The 23065-nt window shown below is 30.5% G+C and overlaps 1 protein-coding gene across 2 annotated transcripts in view; it reads left to right on the top strand.

The window, feature by feature from the left end:
* Nucleotides 1-6201: 6201 nt before the first annotated feature.
* Nucleotides 6202-23065, top strand: part of LOC145328741 (uncharacterized) — a 65027-nt gene continuing 48163 nt past the window's right edge. The window contains exon 1 of one of the 2 annotated variants that reach the window (XM_080172560.1): nt 6202-6345. In XM_080172560.1, the coding sequence (XP_080028686.1) occupies nt 6337-6345 (9 nt within the window). In that variant the 5' untranslated portion in view covers nt 6202-6336. The remainder of the gene's footprint in view (nt 6346-23065) is intronic. The other variant, XM_080172561.1, reaches the window with a different exon arrangement.

Consider the following 23065-nt stretch of genomic DNA (forward strand, 5'->3'; position numbering starts at 1 on the left):
ATAATACCCAAAACGATAAATTAATACCCATTATAATAATATCTAATTTTATGTTCTTTTAAATATTAATCCATTTTATGTATTTTAAATTTGTCTGAATGTTATGTTTTTATTTTAATTATGTAATGCACTAAAAGATAAAAGAAAAAAAGAGAAAACAAAAACACAAAACAAAAAAAAAAAGTATCTAAAAAAGAGAAAAAAATAAGAAAAAAAGTAGAAAAAAAAGAAAAAAGTAAAAAAAAAGAAAGAAAAAAGTAAAAAAAAAAGAAAACAGTGCATATTGTCTTACTTATTGTTTTATTTTATTATTGTGATCAAAAACTTTTGTGATTTGTCTGTACTCGAATCTCACGGTGATCCTTCGCAGGGCCACCCTTTAAGGTTTCTTTGAAGCCTCGTCTAAGGGGAGATAAGAGTGCAATTTAAGTATAACTTGTAAAATGGCACCTGTTACATATCCTTGTCTGAAATGCGAGAAGCAGGTTGCCAAAAATGCTAAAGCTGTCAAATGTTCTCTGTGTTCCCTCTACATTCATATTAGCTGCACCTCTGAGATTACTGATGATGTTTACAATTTCATGAAAACACAAGAGAACTCTGGTTTTAAGTGGTTCTGTCATGCTTGCAGAAATGTTAGTGCTAAATTTTCTAGCGATATGGCAGTATTAAATGCTAGAATAGATAAAGTCCAGGATGAGGTGAAAACTAATACAACCAATATTAGTGAGAACAAAACTAGTATTGAAAACCTAAATGCCGAAGTGAACAAATGTAAGGCAGATATAAGAAACAATAATGATGATTGTAAGAATGAAATATTCGTTGAGTTGCAGGAAAGGGAGAGAAGAAAAAACAACATCATTATTCACAACCTACCAGAGCCAGCACCTGAGATAAGGGATGGAAATGAAAGAAAAGAGGCGGACAAGGAGAATGTTATCTTGCTACTTTCAACATTGGATGAAAATTTCGACTATGAAAATGATGTTAAATACATGTTCAGAATTGGTGAAAAATCAGACAGAGATCGACCTGTAACAATTTCATTCAAGAAAAATGACAGAAAAGATGACTTCATATCCAAATCACATAAGTTGGCAGATTCAAACTACTCCCAAATTTCCATTAGCACTGACCTGACTAAAAGGCAAAGAAAAGAACAAAAGGACTTGGAAACAGAGGCTGCCAAGAAAAATGAATCTTTGTCGAGAGAAGATTTTTTAAAGTTCGAGTGGATTGTAGTTGGACCAAGAGGCAACAAAAGAATAGTAAAAGCTCCAAGGGACAGGACAAAGGCCAGAAAAAGAACATTCCAGGAGGCCATGGAGGACGGGCCGCAGGACAGGCACAACAGCCAAAGGGCCAGGACAGACTTAGCATAATGTACCTGAACTCTCAAAGCATAGTAAATAAAATAGAAGAACTATGCACTACAACATGTGACCTAAAACCGGACATTATATGTATTTGTGAATCATGGTGCCATCCAGATATAAATAATTCTTTTTTATCTATTCCTGGATATAAAGTTATTGAAGAATTGAGAAAGGACAGAAGTGATACTGAAAGGGGAATTGGTGGCGGATTGTTAGTATATGTGAGAGATGGACTCACAGTTTTTACCTCTAGTGACAACAATATTGATTTCATACAATATTGCAAATTTCAAGTTAAACTGAAAAGTGAAATTTTAAATGCTTGTTTGATCTACAGATCCCCCAATTCTAGCCCCGCCAACAATGATGAACTAAATAATCTTATAACTTCTCTGCCTAAAAACTGTATAATTTTCGGTGATTTTAACTACCCTAATATTGACTGGAATAGTTACACTTCAAGTTCCTCAACCTGCAAGACATTTCTGGACATTGTGATAACTAAAGACTATAATCAAATAATTGACTTTCCTACCCATTTAAAAGGAAACATTTTAGACTTAGTACTTACAGATCTGCCTCGTGATATTATTTCTGCTAGATGTGAAGGCAGACTTGGAAAAAGTGATCATAGCATAATAATGATCGAAACAAATGTTACTCTAAATCACAGTGAAACTTCACAAAAAGTACCACAGTGGCACAAGGCAAATTTCAATCAGATAAATAGTGATTTAGAAAGTTTTAACTGGGACCTTGAACTACGTGACCTTTCAGCTGAAGAGGCTTGGACACTTTTTACAGTTAAAGTTAATGAAAGTGTGAAAAAAAATGTTCCTTTTAGAATCCGAAGAAAAGCATCTAAACCAGTCTGGATGAATAATAAATGCCTTCAAGCAGTTAGAAAAAAACGAAGACTCTGGAGAACATATAAACAATCAAAGGCTCAACAAGACTTCTCTGCTTATAAAAAGCAAGAAAAAATGGTCCAAAAACTCTGTAAAACAGCGAAAAAAAGCTTTGAAAAGAAACTGGCCTCTGATAAAGGTAACACACGTAAATTTTATGCATATGTAAATTCAAAGAAAAATGTGAAAAGCTCTGTAGGTCCTCTAATCCATGAAGGAGTAAAAACTGATGACCCCAAAGAAATGGCTAACATCTTAAATAAATACTTTGCTAGTGTGTTTGTTGAAGAAGATACTGAGAACCTGCCAACTATCAACGAAGCTGATGTTGAACCACTCGAAGATATCTATTTTGATGAAGGTAAAATCAAGAAAAAAATTGAAAAACTGAAGGATGGATCTGCACCAGGCCCAGATGGAATTTCAGTTATTTTTCTGAAAAAAACTGTAAATATCACCTCTAAAATTTTAAAGATTATTTTTGAAAAATCTTTTCAAACCAGCTCTGTACCTAAAGACTGGAAATCTGCAAATATCACTGCAATATTTAAGAACAAAGGGAAAAAAAGTGATCCCTCCAAATATAGACAAGTTTCACTAACAAGTATACCTGGCAAACTCTTTGAATCCTTTGTCAAAGATAGTATTGTAAACCACCTTGAAACTAACAATCTGCTTAATTCCAGTCAACATGGATTTCGTCCTGGCAGGTCCTGCACAACAAATCTCCTTGAATTCTTAGAAACTGTGACCAAAAAGATTGACGAAGGTAAACCAATGGATTTATTGTACTTAGACTTTACCCAAGCCTTTGATAAAGTACCAAGAAAAAGGCTTATTATGAAACTAAAGGCACATGGAATAAAAGGAAAAGCTCTGCAGTGGATTATAGACTGGCTGTCCTGTAGAAAACAAAGAGTGGTTCTAAATGGTGAAGTTTCTGACTGGGAAGACTCAAAGTCTGGTGTGGCACAGGGAAGCCTACTTGGTCCTGTCTGTTTTACTGTCTATAATAATGATATAGACGAAGCTGTAGTCATTATTGACATAGCCAAGAAATTCGCTGATGATTCCAAAGGAGCCCACGCCATCTGTGGCCCTAATGACCAGCTGGTCCTACAGCAAAGTATTGACAATCTTGATGAATGGTGTTTAAAATGGGGTATGTCTTTCAACACTTCAAAATGTAAAATTATTCATGTTGGCAGAAACAATCCTAATTATGACTACTCCATGAATGGTGAAACTCTTCAGACTAGTGATACTGAAAAAGACATTGGATTCAATATACATTCATCATTGAAACCCTCTATTCATTGCAATATTATTGCCAAAAAAGCTCATACTGTTCTGTCCTTGGTATCGAGAAATTTTCATTACAGAGACAAGAAAACTTTTGTAAATCTGTATTGTCAACATGTCAGGCCAATCTTAGAGTATGCATCCCCAGTTTGGTCTCCTTGGCTGGAATGTGATAAAAAAGTGGTTGAAGATGTCCAAAAAAGAATGGTAAAAATGATATCTGGCTTGAATGGACAAACTTATGAAGAAAAACTGACCGAAATTGGACTGCAAACTTTAGAATACAGACGAGAAAAAGCTGACATGGTTCAAGTTTTCAAAATGCTGAAAGGAATCGACAATGTTGATTATAAAAACTGGTTTGAGATATATGGTGATACAAGTTCAAATATCAGACCCAACACGAGACTAAGCAATGAACCTTTGAATATTATTCAAAAAAGATGTAATGGTGACATTAGAAAATACTTTTTTAGTATGAGAGTTGTTCCAACATGGAACAGTTTACCAACTGATGTTAAAAATTCTGGAACTGTTGCTGTTTTTAAATCTAATTATGACCGGCTTCATCAGCTAGACTAATTATTGTGAAAATAGTGAAAATGGATTGAAGCAGACTAAAAGACATTCTCCTCGATATTCTCACACGAGAATCCTGAGAATTATTCAATACAATACAATACAATACAATTAAGTTAAGTGTCCAAACATTTCAAACACTGATTGTAAGAAGGGGTAATTTTGTGTATCATCATTGGGGATGTACATCATTTTATAGGTCATTGTCATATCCCTTTAGATCCCTGGTACACACTATCAACATTAACCAATCCTAACTTATAGAAGTGCAATTTTTGTATAGCTAAGGGTTGTCTGTAGTACAACCATCAACAGTTGCAAGATGACATGCTTTTCTATAATCAGGGTCGGTCCGTCCGTCCGTCAGTCCGTAACAGTTAGCTAATTTCGTTAAATTAGGCATGTTAGAGTTGTCCTATTGATTTCAAACTTTCCATGGTGAATCCTGAGATGAATTTTCTGAGAAAATACCCAACCACAGCAAAAAAATTTAACATGCAGCAGAGTATGTTCTTTAATAAATATATATTTTCTTCACTCTGTATGTATGTAAGTAATGCATGTTTTGATTGTAAATATGTCTTCTGTTTGAAGATTTGTATAGTTTATTTACATCCAATAATGGGTTTGTAGTTTTTGTGGACGCAATTGCACACCATCTCATTTATTTATATCTTGTTTATTAGGGCAAATAGTTTACTTTTACAAATTACATTTAACACATTCGAATTTTTAAACCAATACATCTAGGTTGAAAAGATTTAACACATATTATATTTTAAGTTTTTCTATGTGATTTGACATTTTGTATTTAAAAAATGTGAATACATTAATGTAATATAATTTGATAGTGTACTGTATCAATTTGGCTTTATTAGATATTTCCAAAAGAATATGAACTACTCTTCCAGCTTCCCTTACTAAAATTAGAGTATTTATCTCCTTCCTTGTATGGACCGACTCTAAGTTATGGAGTAGCTTGCAGTACTTAAAAATACATCAAATATCATGGGGCCAAGAATAGATCCCTGTATAAACACTTTAACACACGGACAGGCACATTTTTAAGAGACCACTGTTTTGGAGTAACAAGTGCCATACAGGAAAGTATATTCAATAATTTGAATTGGTGGAAGAAAAAAAACTTCTTGTCTTTTCGTTCAAAAACTAATAAAAAGATTGTTGTTTAAGTTGCTACACATATAACTGAGCAAAAACCATTATTTTTAGTATATATTAAGTACAATAAATCTAAACCACAGAGCTTGCCTTTAAGTATTTACATAAAAAGTATAATTAGAAACACCCAGGGATCTAAAAGGATAAGACAATGGCCTATAAATTGATGTCCAATTCCATCCCCAATAATTAATGACGAAATCACTCCTTCTGTAGATTACAATTGGTGGTTTAAACTAAATTATCCAATCAATCAAAATTCAATAAAAGTCCCCAAAGTTGTTGAGCCAACATATACGGAAACGTTAATATAAAACTTTGAGGACTAGTGTAATGAGCAGCCCGATGCCCCCTTCCTTCTTGGAACACACCACACTCACACATCATAGGTGAGGTTCAATTTCGGCGGCGGCATCATAAACTCAAACAAACACTTCAGAGACTTTTTAGGGGTTTACGGCCAATAGGGGGTGTTTAACACAAATGGGGGAAAACAATGATATGAAGGAAAAAGAGGTGTTTGGGAGCCTAAATTGATTCTAATGTATTGAGAAGAATGAAATCACATCAGGATATTAGTCTATAAAACCATCTACAATGCTGTTATACTGTGGAGAATTGTTTCCTTAGGAATCACGCTCAAAGATACTTAGCGGATTTTCCAGATTTTATTTTCTCCCGGATGGTTTTTCAAGTCGGAAGAAACGACACACAGAGAAAAATGTCGAACCAGGAGCGCGGGGCGTGGGGAGAGGGGGAAAATGCGGGAGAAACTTCATATGTGGCGCTGCTAATGCAAAAAGGGGAAAGGATGTGGAGAAAAAATTAGAATGAGGATAAGAAATTTTGGTCGCCCATATGAATTTTGGTTGTATACAACACATATATGTCAGAAAAAGCGGAATAGTCGTATTTTGGCTTCAGTAAGGATCACATCACCTCACTTTTCTTCTCTCTATCTCTGTGAAGGATATTTTTATCTGTTAACAATGAAAGTGGTAAGTGCATTTCTAATCGTTTATTTATGCCTAAATAGTATATTTGCTTTCACTTAAACTTACTTTTGAACCTTTTTATAAGTTTTGAAAAACATAAGGGACTCTAACTCAGAGTAGGGCCCTTATCTACGGAGTTCTATCACTCTCTTGCGGGGCTCTTTTAATTCATATTCAATCTAACCTAACCTAAAATAGGCATAAAAAAATAAAGGTTTTAAAAGTTCGTTTGTGGTCAAATTCTATATGAGGTAATGTGCCTCTTTTAATATAAAATTATAATTTAAAATTTTAATTAAGCTTGAAAGGAAAAACCCAGTTTTGAAACTTAATAATAAAAACTTGGGCCCCTTGCCTCTAGGGGCCTTATTTTTGGGTAAAGGGGTGCATTGTCAGTAGCCTAAAGATACCGGCCTATCTTCCCTGAAAAGCACAACTGAAATTATTTCAGAGAAACTTTGCTTCAAACAAAAACCTTGTTACTAAATTTCATAGATGAAATTTTTGTTGGAATGCTTGAATGTTTGTCCATTAAAATCTCGCAAAAAAGTATTTTGCTTAATTTTCCCCAAATGCTTCATATTAGTCTTAAGGATTTTAACATCTAAGGAAGGAAAGGTTATTTTATTTCTTAAAAACCGTTAAGCAAAGTATTTTTTATATAATTTTAAGATTAATAGCTAAAGATAAAAACTAAAATTGTTTTCTCTTTGTAATTTCTCATAATAAAAAGAAAGCACTGAAATAATTGATAATTAGTACCCAAGCTCTTCCTATTACATGGACACAGAATAACAAGTTGAAAAACTTCGCAAAATCTTTAGTATAATACATTTGAGTTAGAATTTTGAGAAAATTTTTTTTAAAGTTTTCAATTTTCATAAATGCTTGAAGTTAAATAAGATTATAAAAAATGGGGACCAATTTTTGTATTTTGTCGTTTTAAGATACCTCGATTGACAATCAAGTATGGGAGGGAGGGGACTTTGGGTTGTTTATTACACTAGTCCCCAAAATTATATAATAACAGTTTCTTATTTGCTGGCTCAATAATTATGGGAACTTTTATTGAATTTGAAGGTTAGTTCATTCAGTTGAGTGTTTAAACTTGTCAACCATTAATTGTTACCTACAGAAGAAGGTATTTTTATTGGCTATTAATATCAATTTATCGTCCATTGTCCTTTCCCTTTAAATCCCTTCAATCAAATAAAAATATGAGTAACTTATTAAGTTCAATATTTATATTTATTAAGAATCTCTATTCCTATTTCTTCTCATACATAACAATTACCAATTTTCTTTTGTAATTTTGTATATAAGTGTAATTATATGGGGCTCCGGATAATTACGGTTATGTGCTAATTTTTGGTCTAGAGTGGGGTAATTATAACACCAATATGAGGTTTTGATTTAGAATTAAAATTATGTTTTAGGGTTATGAGTAGTCAGGGCTTTAGAAAGCTAATTTTCTAGCGGATGCGCTCCTAAAAAAAGGTTCTGTGCTTATAGGGATCGGGAGGGTAAAAAATAGCCTAAAACCATCACAAAACTGAATTTTAAAATATAATTATAATCTAGTAATAGCTTTCTAAACACAAAGAACAGTAAAGTAGTAAACAGTGATAAAATATTTCTCTTATACTCCATATTTAAGCTTAAGAATAGTTAATTAAAATAAATAAATAAATAATAATTATTAGGAGATATTTCAATTTTCATCAAACTAACATTTTCTTTACATAGCTAATTTTATTTTTTTTAGATTCTTATTTTCAGAAGATTTATTTTCTTAAATTTAAATTTCTCTGACTTGAAAAGTGAAAACAATACTTCCCAAACCTCTTTTTCTGACATACATACTACATAAGGTTTTATTTTAATGTTAAGAATTTTTATACATTTATTTATTATTTATGTTCTATGTATGCGAATTTAATATGCAAAAATAACTTAGAAAATATCATTAAAACAAACAAGAATAATAATGTCTGCAAGTAGCATAGCAATAACAAGCTAAAAAATAAAAAGGCTTTTATAAAGAACTAGCGGCTTCGCCCCTAGCCTCTAGGGGCTTTTTTTCTGAAGGTTCGGGGAAGAATTTAAAAAATTTGCTCCACAGTAGTGACGTACGTATATACTCTAGTTATAGAGTAGCTTTGCTACAAGTAATGAGTTTGTATCTGACACTTAGCAAGCCTTTTGAAACCATTTGCACACTGAATTCTAAAATTTTCTTTCTTTTCACAGACAAGAAAGAACTTACACTGTGTATTTTAGTTTGAATGTAATTTTAGATTAAATTGATTTTTTTTCTTCACAATAATTGCCAGTATGGTGAAATGATTTTGAATGAAATATTTGGTAGATTTTCTCCACTTCATATTCCAGCAAAGCTGCTCATAAAATGAAAAAAAAGTCATAATGAACAGTTCAATAGTTAATCTTCTATTAATTCTTTTGTGCAATTACAAGATACTATAAGCTTCAAATTATTTTTTATAAATAGATTATTAGTATTGAAAAAACTTTTGTACTACCTATCTGTAAATATTCTTAGTCTATGATGCATACCATCCCTTAAAACACCCCTTACAAGTTAAAAGGTTTTTTTTCGCATGGGGTTAATTAAATATGACTCTGAGGGTGAACATTTGAAGCCTGTTTTGTCTAGCAAAGCGGGTTGTTTCGGATTAAGTAGTTTTTGTTTGGGTATAGTCCCTTTCTTGGCAATGCCTCTTAAGGGTCGTTTCGTCGTATTTTCACAGTAGCTTTTGGTAGGTTATTTTAGGCTAGGTTAGGTTAAGTTGGATTATGAATCTAAAGATAATTTTTGTTAGCCCATCTGCTTTATAAATAGGATATACAGTGTGTTTTTTTTTATGAGAACTTTTTTGAAAGCAATTTTACCCCACTTATAGTTATCAGAATTTAATGATTAATGGCTTATTTTCTTCGTTTTTTAAGGCAATTAATAGAACAACAAAAAAATATTTCAGTTTTTATTTAAAAAGTACAGTAAAATCTAAAATTCAAAACTTAGGTGTCAACATCTAAAAATGGTTTTAGCGCATTTTTCTTATGCTCAAATAATCAACCTTTTGCAAGAATGGCTGCTAAACACTTCAAAGTTGAGATATAGATACTATTAGAGACATGTACTAGAACATATCAAAGTTTGAAGGTCATATCTCAACCAGGGAGGGAGTACTGGCCCCCCAAAGTCGACTACAGAAAATCCATTTTTTTAAGAAAAATGCACTAAAACCATTTTTATATGTTGACACCTAAGTTTTGAAATTTAGATTTTACTGTACTTTTAAAATAAAAACTGAAATATTTTTTTGTTGTTCTATTAATTGCCTTAAAAAACAAAGAAAATAAGCCATTAATCATTAAATTCTGATAACTATAAGTGGAGTAAAATTGCTTTCAAAAAAGTTCTCATAAAAAAAACACACTGTATATCCTATTTATAAAGCAGATGGGCTAACAAAAATTATCTTTAGATTCATAATCCAACTTAACCTAACCTAGCCTAAAATAACCTACCAAAAGCTACTGTGAAAATTCTGATAACTATAAGTGGGGTAAAATTGCTTTCAAAAAAGTTCTCATAAAAAAAACACACTGTATTTGTCATATTTTATCAACAACATTTTAACTTCTCATAGACATAAAATAAAAAAATAGATAAAATTCAAAACCATACGAAGAAGGCACTTTTAAAGTATTAATTGAAATATTAATTAATACATGTACAAAAGTACCCCCACCCTTATATTTGTGGCAAGGTGGCCTGATAATGGATTTAGAAAGCTATGAAAGTAAAGCCTATGTAGATAGATAAGGAAAGGGTTGGTTTATGTTGATGCTTTCTGATGTACACATGTGGTGTATGTACATAAATTAGTAACAAGAAAGTTTAAGTCCATTACATGTAAAGTAAAAATCATAGAAAAAGGTTTTCAACCTTCAACTTTTACAAATTACGATCACATAGATAAACATTTTTAACAACAAAATTTTGTATGATATAATTATCCTGTTCGTCTGATATTTGTAACAATGATTCTTAGGAAAACAGTGTACTATTCCAAGAAAATCTGAGAAAACAAAGTGCTTCCAACTTTACCGTTTACATAGAGTTATTTTTATTTTTAATTTCAGCCAGATTATAATATTTATTTAGAGACAAAAAAAAATATTTCGCTTTAATATGTAATTAACTTTTAAGTAATTCCATGATTTTAATTTGACATGACATTGGGCTGTTTAATACACAAGTACCCAAAGTTTTATAATAACATTTTCTTATTTATTGGCTTAACAACTTTGGGGCCTTTATTGGATTTTGATTGGTTGGTTTATTAAGTTGAGTGTCAAAACGTATAAACCACTAATTGTGATTTACAGAAGGGGTAATTATATATAAATCAATTTATCGGACATTGTCTTATCCTTTTAGATCCTGGTTTCTTTAAGACAATCTTCTACGGTTTGAAACTAAAATGTGATGAAACCTAAGCATTATAAAACACACATGTACATATAAAAAGAATTCCTTTGGCCTTTAATAGAGTTGCACACTGAGATTTGAATGTTGGATCTATTTATTATAGAAATTTTTAATTAAATATTCATCCCCTGATATGTATGTAATGTACACATACTGATTAATGGGAATATTAATATTAACTACCTTTTCTAACTTTCTTCTTTTAGAATCTAGAAAGGATTATTTGATTTATTTAATTTCTAAAGGGAGCAAAGATGCTCTATACTTTATCATTATCGTTTAATGTAATATATTTTCTCGTATTCATTCGAATCCGGTGGATAGGAACCGGTTCTCATCCATACGAAAAAACTATGTCTAGCATCGTATTATATCCAGCTTTCTACGAATATAAAAATGTACAATCATAAGATTAAAACAAGTTTTTTTCGGAACCTCGGGGCTAAAAAACTGTTTTTAATCTTATAATTGTACATTCTATATCCGCGGAAAGCCGTTTATAATACGATGCGAGAAATAACTATCATCTCATCCTTATATTTTTTCTGTGTATATGCCAGTTACATTTTAGCCTCTTTTTGGTAGTTATGCTAGTCCAGTGTTCACTTTGTCTGTCCGTCAGTCAGTCTGACCTCCCACTATGCGAGAGAAGTGTTTTTCCAGGTTGCTTTATAAGATAAACTGCAGATTTTTTGGTAAATGTATCCCTTACCAACGAGCATACAGTAAACAACTTATTGGTCTGTCAGTCTGTCGGTCATACTCGTCTAACCTTTCAGGTTTTTTGTTTTCATATAGATAATGAAATACAATTATCTTTATACTTTTTGTAGTTACTTTAAAGTCTGCAACTAATGTAATTTTTCGTCCTTTTTACTATAGCAAAAAGCAAAGAAAAATAATTTATCTATATTTTTGTATCAAAATGATTTAATGTTCTCCTTTTATAAGAACTTATCTATGTTATAAAAACGTACACAATTGTTCGACAGTAAAATATATCAACACAAAAAACTTTACCCCTAATTTATGGGCTTTTCTTTAAATGGTGATTTTAATGACACACGATTCATGTTAAAATTAAATTTTTTCTCTGACTTAATTTAATGCCTTTCTTTTTAGTTAAGCAACAAAAAGTTGTTGAGTTTTTGTACAATTATTCACCCTTAAACTGACTTGTTCAAATCATTAAAGTAATAATAATACAAGGAAGAAAACTCCCATGTAAGCGAAGCTCAAGATTTTCTAATGCACCAACATGTTTGCTAATCTATAAAGGTACTGAGCTTTTCTAACATAAGTTTAAAAATGTTTATTTGTTCAATTCAATCAATTTTGAGATCACAATTCACAGCGAATAAATTATGGGGGAAGAATCATTTACTGTAAATTGCCCCATCTTACCCTGGAGAAAACTCACCCTAATTTTTGACGTACACAACCCAATTGATGAAATACTGTGCTGCTTATAATTGTTGAAATTACATTTACGTGTGGACTTGCAATTTCTTAGGGCTAAACTTTAAAATTGGATAGGGAAATGGGCGGAGATAAGTTTGTACATATATCTTTGTCTTTTCAACCCCTTCAGTATTCCCAAACAAAAAAATTTATCTACATTTTAGATAGCAAATTTTTAAATTAACATTAAAAAACTTTTTATGTAATTAGATAAAATAGTAGCTACAAAAAGTTTGAAATAAAGGTGGGAGAGGTTAAGTTTTTGTATTTGGATATTTCCAATTGTGTGTCGATTATTCCCCTCAAAAATAGCTTAAAACCCTCCTGGACAATGTTTCCTGTTAGTTTTTGTGTCTTTCTGTTTTTTTCCGTGTCATTTTAAGGACACCTAAAAAATTAATGTGCTCATTTAGGCTTTCAACACACAAGAGAAAATTATTTATATTAGGATGGGGTTTGAGTTGATTTGTAGTTAGTTTAGAAGATATTCTAATACATATTATCTTTTATCTATATTCGTTTTGAATATATGATTCTCAAAGAATTGTTGTTAAACATTCACAGTGTTTTTTTCAGTTTATAGAAAACAAAGGATCATGGAAAGAAAACGAAGTTTCGGGTTTTGTCGCATTTTCACAGTAGCTTTTCTCCTATTTCTAGCCCCTGCGGGGTGGGGGGGCTCTAATCCTGCGGGGTAATCATTGACACTTACCTAACCTAAAATAACCTTTCAAAAGCTACTGTCAAAATGCGACAAAACCCTCAACTTCGTTTTCTTTGCATGACCCAAACCCAAGTACTTTAAAATTATCAAAAACAAAAACTCAAGTCGATTTTTATTTTTTTATTTTCAAGATAAAATCCGCATTTCTATGAAAAGCTAAGATGTCTAGTAAAGTAGGATAACCACTTAAGCAGTCAGTATTCAACTCATTGCCCACTCTGTGTTGGGAGAGAAGGGATGAACTTTTTTGCGCAATTATGTCACATTAAACCATTATGCACATTAGTTTTCAAACAATCCCATCCCTTCAAAGCACAGGGACACATGGAATGGGATTGAGAATTATAAATATTTACTAACACATTTGGGAGGGGGGGAGGGGTTGTGTGGAAGGTTGAGGGGAAGACCATTTATTGTTCATTGTCCAATCAATCCCTTATTAATTTATTTTTAAACAACTCATCTTCCATAGATATAAAGTTATATTTAGTTAGACTTGCCAAAAATATAAATTTATTTTGTTCAATTAGCTTTTTTTTCTAATGATTTTTTAGAAGAAGTAATTTTTATAATTCGAGTTAATAGTTGGCATGCCTATTTTAACCTACTTAAACTAATTCTTAAAAAGATTAAAACAAAAAAAGAGAGCAATTGTTAAATATTAAAGAGGAAATGGCATCTTTATATTTTTAGCACCTTTACCTGAACTTAAATAGGGGTCATGACACTTTGCTTTTCTATTTACCTACTTTTTGGTGTTACCTTAGGATCTTATTAGGTGTTACCTATATTATTACTTTACCAATTAAGTTATTGGCTTTGGATATAGATTAACAATCTAGAAAAGAAAAAAATATTTTTGCATGTCTCCTAATTCTTATTTTCCTTGTTAACCAAGGATCTAAAGGAATAAGACAATAACCGACAAATTTATGTTTATCCCTAATGATAATACACAAAATTACCCCTTCTATAGATTACCGTTTGAACACTCGACTTCATGAACCAACTAATAAAAATTCAATAAAAGAACCCAGAGTTGTTATACTAACGAATACGAAACGTTACTAAATACTTTGGAGACTATAGCAATAAACATCCAAATGTCTCCTCCATCGCTGTTTTTAAAACTTTTGTTACTTATATTATATTTCTCTTACCTATATTCTAAAAAAAATCATTAATTTTACCTATGATATTCTATTTCTTGTAGCTGTATATTTTTTTTCTATTTCTAGTAGCTGTTAATTTTTATTCTATTTCTAGTAGCTGTATTTTTCTATTCTATTTCTAGTAGCTGTTAATTCTTATTCTATTTCTAGTAGCTGTATATTTTTATTCTATTTCTAGTAGCTGTATTTTTCTATTCTATTTCTAGTAGCTGTTAATTCTTATTCTATTTCTAGTAGCTGTATATTTTTATTACATTTTTTTGGTTTTCTGTCGAGAATTTTGTTGGTTTCTGTGTTGACTAGGTTCTCATTATGTCTTATTACCGTTATCTATACAACAAAGTAGTAAGTTTTTTGTCTGCCAGTTAAAATTTTGCTAACAACTGAACAATTTTATTTAATTTGCCAAAACAAAGATTTGTCAATACCATATATCATATTTTTTTTCTCTAACTAAACAGTTTTAACAGTTTCTGTTCTTTTCTTATTTCTTGAAAGATCTATAATAAGATTTTTTTCTAAATTAAAAGAGATATTTCTTCTGTATTTTTATAGATTTCCGATTATCATTAGATTTACATAATTTTCTCACATCAAATTAAACAAAAACAATGTCTTTTTTTGATTTTCAATTAAAAATAATTGAGGCATTGTATTAATTAGATAAATATCACACAAAAAAAACTATGTAAACAAAATGGTTTGGCGTTAATGAAGCAAAATTAACAACTAATTAGAAGATTTTTGAGCTGTATTTTAAATATCTTTTTAAATTAACCCTGTTAATCTTTTGTGCTATTATTGACATCTTGATATAATGTCCTTACAAAAATAAATTTAAATATGATTTATCTATATATAAAATAAACAGAATGTCCCCTTATATGTCAGTAACTTAAGATCTCACTAACCAATGGATCGATATAATTCTCCTTTAAAGGGAAGCTTTATTTAGGTCCACAGGAGGTTCATCAAATCAGAAAACGCCCCATGTAGAAATAACCTTCTTAGCAAATTTTTATATAGTGTCTCTTTTAATACTAAAATTGTCAGGTCGACTTACCATAATTCGTACTACTTTGTATCATAGATAACTGTATAAACGAGTTCTTTTCTTTTCGTTTTGTTATCCATGGGTGTTATCATCCTTGTTGATTATTTTATTAGTAGCAACAACCAACAAACAACCGATAACCAAAATAATTTTCCCAGACCTCGTGTTGCCCCCTAATTTGTCAGAAGCAAATCTATTCCATAAGTGATGCGTGTTAGTAGGCTTTGTGGGAAATTTGCTTGTTTATAGATAAAATAAAAGATAAAAAGACAGAAATCTTATTTTATCAAATTAGCCATAAGCAAAAAGATGCTAAAATTCTCTGCTAAAATTGGAATAATCATTTTTCGAATCGTATTATAGACAGTTTTCCGCATATATTAAAGTAAAAAATTATAAGATTAAAACCGGTTTTGTTAGCCGCGAGGGGCCGAAATACATAGACCATTAAAACTGTTATTATTTTTATGATTTTTATTTCAATACTCATGGAAAATTGTCTGTAATACGATGCTATACTTGGTTTTACAGTACAGCTAAGAACACTGGTTCTAATCCAGCGGATATTAATCAGTTTCGAAGTCGTACTGGAAATAACCTTCCTTGTATGTTGTCGGAGAAAACCCATCCTTTATGTATTTTTATTCTGTGGCCAAACATAATGAGGGACAATAAATAAGCTTATTGCACTTGGGTTCACTTTAAAGGATTAAGGATTTAGTATAAAACTTTAATGTTTGTCTCAATAAAAAGCAATTTTGCAATGTACGCCCTTAGACGCTTCTTGAGGGACTTTTGGGGATAATCTTTCTAGTCATTTCTTTTAGGAAGTTGGTGGTAACCTTCCCTAAAATAGTTATGAACCTTCCCAGGACTTATGAGAAACTGCACTGTAAAGTAGAACCATATCAGTTCACCAGTAACAGAGATCCTTCGGAACACACAGACAGACAAAAACACATAGACTTCCTGTTAATTTTAAAATTTCATTACATAAAAAGATTCCTAGAACCATTTTAAAAGGTAAAACAATTATTTTATCGTTCATTTACTAATTCCTGAAGCTCTGGTTTTAGGAAAACTTCCTGTCTTAAAGTCTATACATCTAAGTGGAATACAATTTTTTGCCACGACAAAATGTGGTTAACGGGATCGAGAAAAGAAAATTATTGGCGGTGATTGAATTTTCTCAAATTGTAAATCTTATTTCCTGCATTTTTATTAGAAACTTTTTATCATAGAAAAGTATTTTTGAATTGATTTATTATGTATATCAGATATAAAAAACGTTTATAACAGTTTTTACTTACAGAAAAGTTACAATAATAAAAATATTTATATTATAAACAGGTTTCCGCGAATATAAAAATGTACAATTAAAAGATTAAAACCATTTTTTTAAAAGTATGGCTGAGAACCAGTTCTAATCCACCGGATATTAATCGGTTTCGAAGCCACACTGGAAAATTGGTTCTATCCCTTTTGGAAGCTTTAACTCTGCAGTGTATTTCTAAACCTTACCTAACCTTAAACAGACCTCATTTCTAAATGGGAGGTCCGTTGGCTTTCTCATGAATAGGAGAAATAATTTGATGTGTTTTGAATAGGGGTAATAATTTCATATCAGCTTCTGTATTAAAGATTATCTTTTCTCTGCATGTCACAGTGTTACTACACTTTTTGCTCACCTTCGGAGTGGCCAAATTTAAGAATAGTTATTTCTCGCATCGTATTATAAACGGCTTTCCGCGGATAAAGAAAGTACAATTATGAGATTAAAACTAGTTTTAATCTTATGATTGTACATTTCTATATTCGTAGAAAGCTGGATATAATACGATGCTAGACATAGTTTTTTCGTATGAATGAGAACCGGTTCCTATCCACCGGATTCGAATGAATACGAGAATAAATTTTAAACATTAGGCAGTAAAGTATTGCATTTGTGGAACATAATAGATATTGGCTGGGTTTGATTAGGTTAAATTTAAATAATCCAATTTTATGATTAGGACAAGTTAAAAATGTAGTAATTACTCTAATATCAGAATTAGGTTTCCCGTAGGGTTAGGTTAGGTGCAGATAGAAGTGGACATTTCAAAAGGACCATTGAAAATTTGAATGTTAAGGATGTTTTAAAATATATTAAGGTTCCTTAAAAAATACGATATCATGATAGGGCAACTCTGACCAATGGTTGCAAATCTTATTGAACAATCCAAAAGATTAGGCTCTATAGTCAACAATATGAAGGGGTTACAACAGAATATTAGGTCAGAAGTAACTTAAAATTTCCCAGATTTTATAACATTAAATGGATCTAGAAATCCGCAAGAAGTTTTTTTTGTGAGTGGATTATCTAAATCTGCTTTCTATTGTAATCCTTTTATGCTAATGGAGATAAAAATATTAAATTGAATATAGTCATAAGTTTTGTAGTAAAAAGCAGGGCTTGGCAGCCGGAGCCGTATTTATTCAGCCGCGTGGCTTACTAAGCCAACCAAGATTTCTCAATTGTAGCCAATAAATTTAGATTTATCTGATCTCAGCCCAAATGAGCCTCACTCAGCCTAAGCAACCCCCAGCCACACACAACAATTATCATTGTTGAGACAAAATATTTTTTTTATTAAGTATTTTCTTTTATAATGAATGTGTATGAGAGAATATGATTTTTCTTCAGATGAAATATCTCTCACTAGATTTTGACCATTGAAATATTTGAAGAGAAAAACTAATTTTCTTTGTAAGTGTGTGTGTGTGTGTGTGTGTATGTAAAAGTAAAAGCTTACCCACACCTTGCGAAAATTTGGCTATGCAAAAAAAAGAATTAGACTGAAATTGGATGGCATGTAAAATTGAAAACTCCTATGGCGATTTCTTGCCCCACATTCCCCCATTCAATGGAAATTTAATCTTTAAAAGGGGGCAGGGGATTTCACCACCCAAAAAGATGTAGGGTACGTGTGAGTAAGAGGTTTGGGTTGAAGGGATTCTGTGTTTAAGAATAAAAAATAAAAATATCTATTTTGATTTTACTAGCTCAAACAAACTTTGGTACATATTAGTTGAATTTAGATGTGTGTTATCAATTTGAAACTCGCATAAAAATTGTTTCAATACAATGACTTAAGTAGTATACTTTTATTTTATTTGATTTTACGCAATATTTGAAAACAATTAAGAAATATAAGCTAAATTAAATTTTACTTTTTCACTTTTACATTTTTAAATTTTCATTTGTTAGGAAGTATTATATAACAATTTTACCAGTATCCTAAAATAAAATAAATAGTTTTTCATAGATATATGATTTTTTTGTGTGATATACATATATTTTTTAAAAGTTATACCATATCTTTTTTATCCTTGAGTGTAAGGGAGGTCATAAAATGATATTGGTTAGATGATGTTAAAAGAGGTCAACGAACTGGTTTCTCTAAATATTAAACATCATTAATATAGTACAATTACTTTTATGACGATTAGTAACACTGTTAATAAAGAAAATTACAATTATTAATATCTTAAAGTTTTCTTTTTGGTTTGCTAAATATACTAATCAATATCACTAAAACTGACTCAATTATTTTGAACTTTTTGTTATCCAAAGTACCTTTATTGAATATAGAATTAAGATTGAACGGGCTGAACTAATTCTGGATTTTACTATTCTTGTTTATAACAAAAGTTTATTAAAATATTGAAGAGTAGCAACTTTCCTAGTGAGAAAAGCTACTTATCAAATGCGCAACTACTAATAAACCATTTGGTATGTCAGTCCGTCCGATTTTGAATAATGCATGTATATTCCTTTTTTTTCTTGGATGGTGTTTTATCATTTTTTGCTTTGAATTTTTTATGATTATATGTATAATATTTTTGAAATAAAATAACACACTAAAGAAAATACTGTTTTAAAATGGTAACCAAAGTTTAATAACTATTGTATCTTACTTTTACTTTGGAAACAGGTATGGAATTTTGATAAGTTGGTTTCATATATGTAGTGTCCAAACTTAAACTTTTCAACCAATGGTTTTATTTTTTAAAAAGGGATAATTTTGTTAATGATAAATGGGGATATGTATCAATAAATCATCTATTGTCTAATCCTTTAAGATCACTTTTAAAATTAAAAGGTTTTTCATACTGTACTAAAGTTTCAATATAAAAGAAAAATATCTTTTTATTTTCTAATCATGGATAAATTAGTCCTTGTTACATTTATAAAGCATTTCAATAAAAAAGAAAGTCATGGCAAAAAATGTTGCTTGGGGTGGGGGAGGGTTGTTATGTTAATTATAATCACAGTAGGTTCACTCCTGTTGTACTAACATCTATTATTCGGTGAATCCATCCAATTCTAAGAAGAGAAGTAGGGTGTCCACACTGTGTTTATAGCGATTTAAACTGCAACCAGTACATTAGTCTAACAAAATCATTTAATTTAGAACGAATTTCTAAGTTGTTTGAAGAAAAAACATACATTTTTGTCTATAAATATCCAATATTGGGGAAGGGGATTCAATAAACTGTAAATCATACTGGTACTCAAAGTTTGATAAACCTGATATCTTATTCGTAAGCCCAATAACTTTGCTAATTGATTTAATAAGTATTGGTTTGAACAAACCCCTGTAGGGTCCACACTTTTTCACCAATAATTTCTATTTACAGAGTTATTATTTTTGTTCCTGTATATCAATTTATCTAGGAAAAAAGAGTAAAAGGGGGGGGGGGAGACTTAATAGACATGCTACATATAATAAATATGTTTTAAAACTTTGAAATTATCTTGTTGTACAAGCATATCAAAATTGATTTACACACAAACCCAACGGGAACAGAAATATTTATATCAAAAAGCTTGGAAGATTATTTTAGAAAGCCAATAAAAAGTTAGCATGATACTTAAAGGCTTAGCAGCACAAAAAAATGTTAAGAAGCTTAAAAAGTCTTTAGATTAATGATTATAATTTGATCTAAATTTATTTGGTAAAGTTTTTATAAAAGCAAAGTATCTAAGAAACGGCTTTCTGGGTGAGTGATATTTAATTACCCTATTAATATGATTCCTATGACAACAAAGTATATTCTTATAAGTGAATCAAAGTCCTAAAACTTTAAGTATGTCCTTAAACAGTATTGCAGTTTTGCAACAAATTTACTTAAAATTTAGTTTCAACTTTTTCATTTATATTTTACTTGTTCAATTATGACACTCTTCAAGTCTTAATGTTTGATTATCCTTCCATTTCAAACCCACGCTCTTTTGGATGTTGTCATCCTTGTATTTATAGAAAGAATCTTGAATATATAAAAAAAAACAGCTTTATTGAAAATGTTTTTGCTGGTTTGATGCAGGGATCTAAAGGGATAAGAAAATGGCCGATAAATTGATGTTCATCCCCAATGATGATACACAAAGTACCCCTTTTGTAGAATACAATTAAAAAAAAAACAATCAAAATTCAATAAAAGTTCCAAAGTTTGCTAAGCCAACGAATAGTAAAACGTTATTATAATTCTTTTGGGACTAGTGTAATAAACAGCCCAATGTCCCCTCCCTCCCTGGTTTTGAAGATCCCTAAACTGTCAATGTGTCTATCAGTTCTGTCAGTTCTGAATTCAAGTAAAAACATTCAACAAAAACGTGGATAAAACTGGAACATTTTGGGTCACCATTTTCTCTCCCACAGAAGTTTTACATTTCTTCCCTCTTCCCTCTTCCCTCTTTATAAAGCATTCAATCACTAAAGAAATATATTAACATAAAATCGACTGATTTGCAGCCATAAGAGCTTATTTAGCTAATTTTTAAATACCACTTCCCATTTTTAGAGGTAGTTTGATTATAATTCCTATGAACTGTTACTGTATATCTTACTAGCGGTTACGCCCCTAGAGGCCTCTAGGGACACGTAAAATTTTTCTTTTCAATCTATTTTAAAATCAGCTACTTAACAAAAATATTTTTTTTCGCCTATAGATGGAATTAGTTATGTTTTTAGCTAATTGCAAAAATATCCAAAGGGCGGCGTTTTTTATTTTTGTCGATTTATCTAGAAGGGTGGGTGGTGGTACCCTTCCCCAAATTAGTTATTAATCTTCGCGGGACCTCTGAGAAGCTACCCTATTAAGGAGAACCCGATTGATTCAGCGGTTAGCGATATCCTTCGGTACAGACAAACAAATATCCTTTTACTTTATTATAAGGATTGTTAGCTAAATATCTTGTTAGGTTATTAATCTACTTATTTGTTTCTTACTTTTATCTATTTGTTAGTGATTATTAACATCCTTGTATGACAATTTAAATGTTCATTATGTTGAAATTTAAGAGTAATCTTGAAAACCAGAAGATTTAATAGGACATTTCTTATTATATTCTAAAATATGTCATCTCAAATGAGAAAAAAACACATCTTAGTTTATTTTTAAAATTTTGATCCATAGCCTTGAAAGAATTATATTTCAAAGAAAAACGTAAGTTTAAATCTTTTTTGAGTGGTTCGACCACCAAAACTTAATTTGACATATTCCGACAAAGATCAAAATTGGGGGAAATTTTTATGAGAAAAATGTTGGAACCAGAAATTTGTTTTGAAATGTGTTTATCGTGTTTATCTATGGACTAATGAGAATTTGAACTTTGTGCCAAGTTGGTTTTATTTTATTTTAAGAAGAAGGCATTTAAAAAATATTTGTTTTAGTCCTTTTTGCTGAGCTGTTTATTTTTTGTTTTACAATCCTTTTATATAAAGTAGTAAGGTTTTTGTCTGAAGCTTAAGAATTCCATAACTGGTTTCAGGCAACCTCTAGTTTTACATATTTTTCTTTAAAAAAATAAGATATTTTGTAAATATAGAATTCATTTTCTCAATTGATAACAATTAAAGCACTTTGAAAATTACACTAAGAAATAAAGTGTTAACTGTCTCTTGATTTTAGGAAATTTTAAGTTGAAAAATCATTGGACTTATATTCTTTTCATTGCATTGGGCCACTTGAAAAATAAAAATGAATTAGTGATTGTAATACTATGATTTATATAGTTATTTATGAATTGTCTTATTAGTATTTGATTAATATCTATTCCATTATTTGTATCATTATAATAATCACATCAAATATTTTATCTAAAAATATCAAAAATTCTAGGGGCCAAAATTTCAATTATGTTTTTATTATTCTGAAGTTTGAATGATAAAATCTAGAAATTTTCTCAAATATTATTGAATATGATTTTGAATAAAAACCCAAAAATGTATTGTGCTACATTTTATGCCTTGTTTGACTCAAAAGAAACTTTTATATGTTTTTTTTTTGTAGATTTTTAATAGCGAAGCTTTTCTAAACTTAGGCATGTTAGAATTGTCCTTTGCATGCTGATTCCTTTAGTAGTTAGATACGATTTAGAAAGCGTAGCACTTCTATAAACGGTACCAGAATGTCCGTATGTCCATTTAAAACATATTGATTTTTAAATTTAAAAAAAAGTTTATATGATATTATTATCTGATTGATCTGATTTTTGAAATACTGATTCCTAGGACATCAAAGTACATTGTTATAAGCAAAGCATCTCTATAATCAAGTCTAAAATGTAAGTATGTCCTTAAACATTATCCTGTTTTCAACAAATTTACTTACGATTTAGTTTCGACTTTTATACATTTATATTCTGATTATTCAGTTCTGACACTCTACAAGTGTTCATGTTCGTTTGTCCATCCATTTCAGTGCTTCGCTTTTATGAATTCTGTCAGCCTTGTTGTACAGAAAACTGC

Source organism: Acartia tonsa, chromosome 9, assembly GCF_053477335.1.
Source record: "Acartia tonsa isolate MP-2025a chromosome 9, ASM5347733v1, whole genome shotgun sequence".
NCBI classification, from domain to species: Eukaryota; Metazoa; Arthropoda; class Copepoda; order Calanoida; family Acartiidae; genus Acartia; species Acartia tonsa.